Here is an 11,122-nt window from a genome sequence, read left to right as displayed (position 1 = left end):
GTAGCAGGAAAATGTGTCGGTGCTCCATCATGCATGTACCACATAATTCGCAATTATCTCGAAAACGGCTCGTTAGCAGACCCATGTTTACTGAGACTCTTTGGCTTCTATTATCGTGTACTTTCAACTGTGGCATATTGCGCTAGAACTTATTATACATCCTGTATATGTGTGTGTGAGTGTGTGTGTGTGTGTGTGTAATTATTATTATTACATTTTATACGTATGCATATCTGACGAGGGATGCTGTATAAATTAACCCACCAAAAACGATGCTCTGTTGCAACGAACTTGAGTACAGGTCCATTGAACAAATGCACAACTATATTTCTTTTCTTGTATTTCTTTTCGAAACCCAAAGGTAACTTGGAAAATTTGAAGGAATCTTTGAAAGGGAACAAATTTTGGTTTTGGCCTCGCTTCTAGGCACTCAAAGACAATGGTATTAGCTAGTATCAGTGCAAAAATATCAACCGATACTTACCGATACCGATTCCCGTGGTATCGGCTCAGCCCTAATAAAAACACTTTTCTCCTTTAGGAAATATAATTATAAATTATTTTTTCTATCACGTTTTACATATTCCTAACATAAAAATACTTTTACATCGGTTAACGAAATAAGAGTGTTGCGAATTCATTACTACTGGAGTAGATATTGCAAATGAAGGAAATGTTATAGTTCATATTATACTGTACTCATATTAACAAATTAAGTAAATTTAGAAAAAAATGTTTTTCAAAAGATTCAATTTCTATTAAACCAAATCAAAATTGAAATTGATAACAATAATGCCAAACTTGATAAGTGAAATTTAAATGTCAAAACTGTTCGCAATGTAAATTACAAATAAAGAGACTTAGTAAAAATAATATACAGTCAAGCTTATAATATTCTCATAATTTACTTCCTTTATCTTCAGTGAAGTCTGTTATCCAAAGAATTTCTTGATATAGCTGAAAGTAAATAATGAATTTAAATCACAATAATTAGTAACTCTTATAAAGAAAGTGTAATATATGTTACACATACAACATTTATATACATACATATATGCATGTGGTCTAGTCGGTAAGGCGTGTGACTGGTTTCCCCACACGAAAAATTGCATAGGGTGAGCGTAAGGGTCACAGAAGAATAGGAAAGTCATGTCGAGAAGCACGTCCAATCCAACGACCAAGAAGTTCAGTCTTTTACGAACGCAAACTTTGAGATATACTTTATGTACTGATATGCACTTTTTTGCCGTATGTGTTATAAATCACTGAATTTCTTCCCGTTTCCCATAATCATGTTTCACCTGATTGGATGTGAATTTCTGTAACACATAATCCACGTCTCGCCTAATCGAGCTGAAAAGGTTGACCAGCAGCAAGTGATGGCATTTTTATCTATTACCTCAAAGTTTGTCTCCATTTTTTACTTCCTTAATCAGTCAGCAAACAGTAAAAGGACGTAGGTGTTGGTTGTAACGAACAAATATAATAACAGGAATGGCCGGTTCGCGCACAGAGCAAAATAAGGGGGTGCTGTTGCCCAACTAATACCTTCACTTGCATGTTTAATATACAGGGGTTGTATCACCGATAATAATATTGGAATGTACTTAATTATAACAAATTACTTTATAAAAACTACAATATAAGGTACCTGAAACTAATGTGGCCTAGTACCCAATATGGCCTATTTGCTGTTCCGAAGTAGTTACATGCTTAATTCAACAAATTACGTTAGAATGTATTTAGACTGTCCGAATGACATGATTGAACCTGTTGGCTGTATCTACAGTGCAGTAATTTGAAGACAAAGAAGCGAAATAGCTGGATCTCGTGATTGTATTGTATGTGATCTAATATTGCATATGGAAGTTATTACTTTCTGCATCTTCCACGTTGTAGGTGTTTATATCTCTATTACATATTATGATAGCTCATAATATGTACTTTAAAACAACGTACATAGTATAGACTTTAATCTACACTCCTGTTTATAACGAACGAAAAAATAACACTATGGAAGGTAGACTCAATATGGCCTACATAGGAATATGTCGTGAAAGGCATGCGCACACGTGACTTGTTACTCTTATGTACACGTAGAATGTGTGGAACTCACAAATGATGATATATGACCTTTGATTTGGCCAGACTGTGATATGTAATCCATGGTCTTCTGGTAACAAATTGTGACGTCACTCCCTTTATTATTGGTTTGTAAACAATGTTATTTATTTGTGCAAATCTCACATGTCATTATGTAAATGAAATGTAAGTGTATCAATACACTCATCTACCTATAAAAACAACATAGTTGTACTTCCGTTACAAGTTCTGTTGCACATTTTAATGTGAAAGAACAAAATATATGACTAGGCCATATTTGGTTCATATTCACTTTTTAATAAACTCTTTCCTGGGGGAAAATTATTATTTGTAATTGGCTTCCAATTTCAGTAAACGTCCAGAAATGTTCCCTCTTTTGAATCTTGCAATTAGTTTCACCTTTCTCACTTTCTACACCAGTAGAAACAATCGCAAACCTTAGGTAGGCCATATTGGATTCAGATGCCTTAGATAATTATATAATTAACTGATGCTTAAAATACCTCATAAATTTTTTAAAGGGTGACATTTTCTTGACAAATTCACGGAAAGAACTTGGCCGACTTGTTTGACATCCATCACGTCCACATTTGGATTTGACTAAGACGTAGGCTGGAATAAAAATCAGATATGAATGAAAAGGTAGGCAACGATGGTAACATGCATTCACATTTGTAAAACAAATGCCTTAAAGGAAAAGGAATATTACTTCTTAACTTATAATCTAAATTAAACATGGAATTTTTACATAGCAATCTTTGAAAGACATATAGTCCCGGATCCAACCTATATTCAGCAAACATCTTAAAGATCATAAATTTTTTACGGGGATTTCTGAACCATACTTACTACAAATACAAAATAACTATATTAGTTATTTTGATTTTCTCATGACATTTTAAATCACACTTTGCACAATGTGGAATTTACACAACAAGACTTACTTATCTTTTAATACAACTGGGATACAAAAGCGAAATTTAGAGTAAAATTAAAGAATTTCGGAGTCTATGAATCTGTAAAATTTCCCAAATTTTGATTCGGAATGGTCTATAGACGGATGAATAAAATAAATTTGACTTAAAATTTCATGAAGATGGTTTGACTAAATGTAGGATTTTTGGATAAATAAAATTTAAAAATCAAATGAATTTTGAAATCTACCAGAAACCTATATCCAATATTATATAACACATAATACTATACTACGATCAATATCTGGAAGATGTCTGACTTTCCTATTTATGTACTTGATCAAATAAATGGAATTTGGAGTCCTATTCAAGTATTTTAAAGTCAATTGTATGAAAAATGTCTACAAATTTAGTTGTCATTAGCTTTGTTTAAGTTTTGTCTTAGTCCGATTTTCTACACATATATGACAATTGGGACTGAAGCTAAAGTTTAAGGTGGAATCCGATCCTTATGTTCCTCCATCTGGAATCGAACCCGGGACCCCTTGATTACGTTGCCACTATGAAATGAGGAGGCCTATTGCCAGAAGCGTGTCTGCATTAATTAATAACAATATTTTTTATTTCAACTTGTAAAAGAATTAAATTTGGAACCAAAGTAGCAGTACGACATCTTGATGTCTTAGAATAATTTTAAAAACAAGCATAAAATAAGCAAATGTTTTAAAAGGTAATTAACATTTATGAAGCTGCCCAAAAATTCGAATGTAGTATATCATTTAATTTTGAATGGAGGCTGAAAATGACACACTTCAAAAAATAAAGCATTTTTACTTCGCTATATTTAAGTACGATTGGTGGATTTACGTTTACATTGTACGTACATGAACATTAAGTATCTAAAGAATCTCCATATTGTCATTCTTGAACAATCAATGGGTAGTTCCAAACAGTTAAAAACAATTAAGTCCTTTATCTCTGATGTGAAAATAATCATTATTCCTTGTAGTTCCTTGTGATTACAGGTGGGTCTCATGTGACGTCAGGATGCACACAGCCGCCATGTTTGTGGCCAATAATATATGTTGTTTGCAAGGAAATATCAACCACGTAGAGTTCGTTACATTTCCATGAACAGCTCGTTCGTTTTAAATCACGAATGTCTGTGTTAGTACCTTCCGCCTGCTCGCTTGAATTCCTAATGCTTACAACCACTGGCCTGCAACAGTTTGTGACGTAGGTGAAACACTCCTATATATGTTGTTACAAAGTTCTGTAGAATTAAATTCATTCCTATAACACGCGAGTAATAGTTGTGTTCGTTATGAAGTACCAATTGATTTGTAAATGCCATACAGAATAAGTGCGAAGATGGAAGAAACCTTTATTGTATCTCAAATTAAATATTGAATTGATGAATATTTGTTTACAGTTTCACTCATAGGTTGCAAAAGGAACATCCAATTTAAACAAGAATATAGAAAATTTACCAACTGAAAGAAATATATTTCTTGTCATAACAACTTGCCCTTTTTAGTTTTGAAAACGTAGTTTTCATTTACACTTCCGTCAAGTTACATATTTATATAAATTCACTGTAGTTAAGACTGCCCTTGTATCTTCCCATTGGCTGATTCAGAATTTATCCCTGGGATGAGAACATAATATGTTGCAAACCTACCAGATGCAACATTGGAAATGTAATATGCATACTTTTTTAGATATCTTAAATAGTACATGTTATATTCACATGAACACAATTATAAGGGTTCGTTCTAGGTCCAATTTGTGGTGAGAAAAAAGGATCGGCACTAGATCTTTCAACACACTGCACAAATGTACCTTTACCAGAAAACAAACAAGTATTCTTTGAATATAGATGTACAAAAGTCATTTTTATGAACGTAAGTAGATCTACTTTATTTGTATAATTACTAGAGAAATAGAGAGATACGCTTCAGAATTCATTACTTCTGAAAAAATCTGTCACAAACACCGAAAACATTTGTCATAGAATTGTTTCATTATTTAAACTAACTAACTAACTAACTAACTAACTAACTCTCTAGCCTTCTTAAACCCGAAGGTTCATGGCTGCAGCAACACAGGCCTTCCATCTTTCCCTATCTTGAGCAAGATCTATGTACTCTTTTCCATCCCTACCGATTTCCTTTAGGTCCATCTCAACGTTGTCCCTCCATCTTCGTCTTGGCCTTCCTACAGGTCTCTTACCATCAGGTTTCCCAACAAGAATCCTGCAAACTCCTCTTTCATCTCCCATTCGTGCCACATGGCCTGCCCACCTAAGTCTTCTTGATTTAATTATTCGAATAATATCTGGACATGAATACAAATTATGTAGTTCTAAATTATGTAACCTTCTCCACTCACCTGTCTCCTCATCCCTTTTAGATCCAAATATTTTCCTAAGGATATTATTTTCAAATACTCTCAATTTATGTTCCTCTTTCAATGTAAGGGACCAAGTTTCACATCCATATAATACTACAGGCAAAATTACTGTTTTGTATATTTTAACTTTTAGTTTCTTAGATATTAAACGAGAAGACAAAAGTTTATGAAGAGAGAAGTAACATGCATTTCCTGAATTCAGCCTACTTTTTATTTCCTCTTTAATATAATTTTCATTTGTTAAAATTACTCCTAAGTATTTGAATTTGGAAACTGGTTCAAACGAGTTGTTATCAATAATTAGATTTTGATTATTACCTAACACTTGGTTTCGGCCTGTAAGCATATATTTAGTTTTCTCTTTGTTAACTTCCAAACCTATCTCTTTAGCAGTTTTGAAAAATATTTTAGCATTATTCTTAATTGTATTCACATCATCCACCAGTAAGTCTACATCATCTGCATATGCTAACAACTGAGTCACACCATTTAATTTTAGTCCTTCTTTAGTTTCTTTTACCTTCCTGACAGCATATTCTAAGGCAAAATTAAAGAGCAATGGAGATAATGCATCTCCTTGTTTTAACCCATCATGAATTGTAAATTTGTCAGACATATTAATACCCACACGAATTTTACTTTCTGTTTCACTGGTGCATACTTTTATCATACTAACAAGCTTCTTAGGTATTCCAAACTCTACTAATATATTATATAGTTTATCTCTTTTGACTGAATCATATGCTTTTTTGAAATCATTCATTATTTAAACAGTTAACATTATTGCAAGGCTATATGGGTTATAACAGGACTCTATTATGATTTCCCTTGTTTCGATTTATTTAAAAGTGTCTAACAATTCTAGTCTCCAATGATGTATTTGTGCTGATTCTTACTTTACTTGTTACTATCTGGAAAGGAATTGCTCGAACATTTTTTTATATTTATCAACAATCTTGGGAGGGGCACATATCCTTATGCACCTCCCGCTAAATCCACCATCCTCAGGTAGATCCTAGTAATAATAATTGATACACTTAACTTAAAGATCCCCGCTGACATAAAGAAAAAGTCTCTGTAACTATATGCATAAGTTAGGATAATACCAACAATTTAGTGTACATATACAGGGTGGCTCAAAAAGTCACTTATCGCCTTCGGTACAAGGCTACTGCAACGCGCAACGTGGAAATGGTGATGATCAATCGTTGCCAGGCAAAGGTAACCACATTGACGCCACCCGCACGGTCGGCGGCCATCTTGATGTCCGCCATCTTGAATTCAACTTCAGAATATTAAGTAGGATGGGAGTAATATGATATATCAAATCATGCTAGAATTTCATGAGAAATGTAATGGTGAAGGTTTTTTTGACGTATCTTTAACCAGTAAAACGTTATGATTGAATTCTTGTATCAATTTGCTCCTTTTCGAGGTGTTAGAAAAATGCCTTAAAATTTGTTTAGCGCATCGGTAACGCATCGAGATTGAAGTAACGTCTAGGGAGAGAAGTTAGCATACCATTGCACAAGATTTTGATCGGATACATCCGTGAAGAGCTGCGCATTATGAATGGTTGTTGCGAACAATATACAGTGTGACGGTTCCATTGAATTAAAATTCCTTCACAGTGACAAGGCTAATGTTTATGTTCATAAGGAAGTTCATAAACAGAATATGCGGCCCTTGTCATCTGATAACTAACTTTGGACAGAAACTGCTTCACAAAGTTCCCATAGTGTTCTGGTGTTCCTCCCTATTGAAAAAAAACTCTGTAAAAAGTACCTTCTTCCATAAGCAAGGATGAAAAAACCTGTTTATTTACCATATCCAAGTAGCCCTAAGCATTTAAGGTTCCGTTGATGGAAAATTGACTAACCAATCATGTTCCACACATCACGCCACACCATTAACTTACCAACACTAACCTTTCAGCTTTGATCTGTCGAAAATGGGTTATCAGATAAAAAGCATCAAGTATTCTGTATATGAACTTCCTTATGAACATAAACATTAGCCTTGTCACTGTGAAGGATATTTCATTTATTGGAAGCGTCACACTGGTAATTGTTCGCGACAACCATTCATAATGAGCAGCTCTTCATGGATGTATCCGATTAAAATCTTGTGCAATGGCATGCGAACATCTCTCCCTGGACGTCACTTTGATCTCGATGCGTTACCGATGCGCTAAATAAATTTTAAGGCATTTTTCTAACACCTCGAAAAGGAGCAAATTGGTACAATAATTGAGTCATACCTTTTTATTGGTTAAAGATACGTCGAAAAAACCTTCACCATTGCATTTCTCGTAAAATTCTAGCCTGTTTTGATATGTCATATTACCCCCTTCCTATTTAATATTCTGAAGTTAAATTCAAGATGGCGGACATCAAGATGGCCGCCGACAGTGCGGGTGGCGTCAATGTGGTTTCCCCTCCCTTTGCCTGATAACGATTGGTCATCACCAATTCCATGTTGCGCACTGCAGTGGCCTTGTACCGGTGGTGTTAAATGACTTTTTGAGCCACCCTGTATATCATATATCTGATATAATAAAATGTTTGGACCTCCCGACGGCGTAGAGCGAACGTCGTAGCCTTGTAATCGAAGGATCCGGGTTTGATACCTGGTGTAAGCACATAGCTGTTCGAATTCAGCTTTATACTATTGAATCAGTTTCGATTAGCCTTACTGTGAATAAAAAGTGAAACATATTTTTGACAACTTATACTTGCAATTACGATCATACTGTAAATAAGGAGAACAATATCGTGTGTAAAAGTGTGTCCTCCTATAGAATTCATATACATAAAGAATAACATTGCACAGATTAAATCTAGGATTTTCGAGAACAGCACTGAAGACAAATAATGTAATTTTACAATAGACAGTTGTTTTATGTTTATTTTAATAGGAACCATTACGGACATGATAAACATGTTGGATCATAATTGTTTATAATCTTTACACATGCACAATAGAAAATTATAATTATATTATAATTATTATTATTATTATTATTATTATTATTATTATTATTATTATTATTATTATTATTATTAGAGCAAAATAAAATCCCAGGTTTGTTACTTATGTGTAGAGCTCGACTTTGTATGGAATTACATATTCTATTCCTTTCTGGATACAAACGTTGAACATAAAAATGCCAACGAATTATATAACTGATATGTTTTTGCATCAGTTCTATGTTACATATTTTTCATATTTGCCAGGAATTAGGTATTTCTTATATTTACATGAAACAACATATTTCGGTAATTTTTTTCTATCTTGATCCTTCTTCCTATATTTTTGATCTGTGAAACATGATGTAGAAAATGTGTAGCTCATGTGATGTATATTTTCTAATCAATGAGATACATAGTGCTTACGGTCACCTAAAATGGACTACCCAAGACAGGCTGAAGACAAAAAAAAATAACAAAACTGTTATTTATCGAAAATGCTGGAGTTTCTCTCACACCCCTTCTTGTTATATATTTTCGTTTCACTTTCAGCTTTAGACAAAGCACCTAGAAACTTGGCATTTGCGGACAAGAAAGCTACTTTCCTCTACGTGGCGAGTTACACACTAAGTTCCCTTGTACAAAAAGTACAAAAGTAGCTATGTATTTTCATTCGATTTTTCTTTATGTTGACGCCTTTCTTTACAATTTTTTCGAAAGTTACAAAGAACTCTCTTTGCCTAAATTCAGTGGGAAATTTCATAAATATGTACACGTTGCTGCACATTCTGGAGTTTATAAATTTGACAAAAATTTTAATTTGAACAACTTATGTCCTTAAAATTATGTTGAATATGTTCAAATAAAATAAAAAAAACTAGCAGAGTTCTTCAAATTGTTTGAATACTCGACTGTTATAAATATTACATAGTCTATGATAGTACATATTTAGATACATATTCTTTTGATAATACATATTTATGTACATATTTTGTACTTTGATACGACATAAAAATCGAGCTCTACTTATGTGCGTTATCCCGAACACAATGGAGAGCATGCTGCATTTAAATATGTTAATTATTAACATATAATATAATTCACTGACAATAATACTTACTTTCACCCGAAAGTTTTTTCAGATCCTCGAGGTCAATTACTTGCAATTGCCGTGTATGTTCTCCTACAAAATAAGGTTTATATAAATTTTATTTGTATTTGACAGAGACACATACAAATACACACATATTTTACAAAAATCTGTATTTTTGTGTGAATATTAAATTTGTTAAAATAGCTTAATTTGAAAAATAAAGGTTGTGGAGCTATATATACTTTTTTACTGTTTATAGTAATTTCTTCCTAATCAAGATGGTTAATGATCAATAAAAAGTAGAGTGAATTCACTAAGTAGCAAGAAATGGTTTCTTTCCTTTTTCTTGATTTTCAAATTAATATGAAACGAGTTAATTGCATTATATTTACAAGTAACAGTGTTTTTCCTAGTAAGGGTGTTCGATACGCGATGGAGGCACATAGTGGTTCGGATCTCACTTTAAACTCTAGGTCCAGTCCCGATTAGCCTTACTGTATACAAAGTGGACTTAAAATACCAATTCAATTCAATCCAATCAATCCTAGTAACGGTAACTGTAATTATTTACGTTTGAACCCAATAACTGTAACATTGTTCTTTTTATGATGTAAGGAATAAAGAAATAATATCAGAAAATATTAGTTAGTCTTCTGTGCACTTCAAAAATACAATAATTAAGTTGAAGTTTGTTAAAATATAAGAGTGAAATGTTAAACGTAATGTAAACACATATGTAATGAGCAAAGGTAATTTTCATCTACAATCCTTCACTTCCAATTGTCTAACATTCAGTTTTTCACACTAAAGGCCGAATCACACGGAACTGGATATCCAGTTAGTTGGAGCTGAACTGGCTACCTGCCCGGGTGTGAGGGCTGCCTGGCTGGCTGCTTGACTGGTTTGGAGGAATAGGTCATGTTCTGCTACTGGCTTTCCTCGTCTGGATTCTGTTGAACAGCCAATCAGAGTAAAGTTTGCCCATGTGAAGATAATCTGTGAGTTTACAAAGGGGAGTTTTTCTCTGTGGTTTCCGAGTGTTGTATATTTTTGATAGTTTCTCAATGCAAAAAGGAAGGAAATGACGTGCAGTGCATTCGTGTTCAGTTCATTAATATTTAGGTATATTTTGCGAAGTGATGAGATGTGTACGTGACAAATATGATTAGCCGAAAATGAAAATCCTTATTATTAGAAGTGTATTAAATTAAATGTTTGATTTTCTTTAAATTTGTGAATGAATCCTGCGAATCTCATTTATGAACATGCATACCCGAGTATTAACAAATAAAGCTTTTTCGGTACACATTGATTACCATATGTTTTTTGAGCAAATCTCTAGTATATACTTTTCTTTCTTAATTTTTAGTAAAAGCACAAAGCAGTAATTCTCCTACAAAATTCTTCAAATTGATCGTCAATCTTTACAGATTGTCTGCTCTGCGCAATGTCTTATGGGAACAAGAGTCTACCGACAAGTACGGAAACAAGTATCATGTGAGGCGAAAACTAGCAAATGGGTAGCCAGTCTAGCGACAACTAGGGCAATCCTACTGGAATTCCAGTTCCGTTGATTCGGGCTTAACAATGTCATTGCTTGTTCCAAGCCGGGTTGAGAAAGGGAGAAGAGC

At 33.5% G+C, this 11,122-nt stretch overlaps 1 protein-coding gene across 4 annotated transcripts in view; it reads right to left on the bottom strand.

The window, feature by feature from the left end:
• Positions 1-528: 528 nt before the first annotated feature.
• Positions 529-11,122, bottom strand: part of LOC145981348 (uncharacterized) — a 62,361-nt gene continuing 51,767 nt past the window's right edge. For all 4 annotated transcript variants that reach the window (XM_083114576.1, XM_083114577.1, XM_083114578.1 and 1 more), the window contains 3 exons: positions 9,519-9,581; positions 2,607-2,715; positions 529-957 (listed from right to left, as the gene is read on the bottom strand). In XM_083114576.1, the coding sequence (XP_082970702.1) occupies positions 933-957; positions 2,607-2,715; positions 9,519-9,581 (197 nt within the window). In that variant the 3' untranslated portion in view covers positions 529-932. The remainder of the gene's footprint in view (positions 958-2,606; positions 2,716-9,518; positions 9,582-11,122) is intronic.

Source organism: Lepisma saccharinum, chromosome 29 (assembly GCF_977018435.1).
Source record: "Lepisma saccharinum chromosome 29, izLepSacc3.1, whole genome shotgun sequence".
Classification (NCBI taxonomy): domain Eukaryota; kingdom Metazoa; phylum Arthropoda; class Insecta; order Zygentoma; family Lepismatidae; genus Lepisma; species Lepisma saccharinum.
The sequence above is the reverse complement of the archived record's forward strand: the minus strand, read 5'-3'. Positions and strand labels throughout refer to the sequence as shown.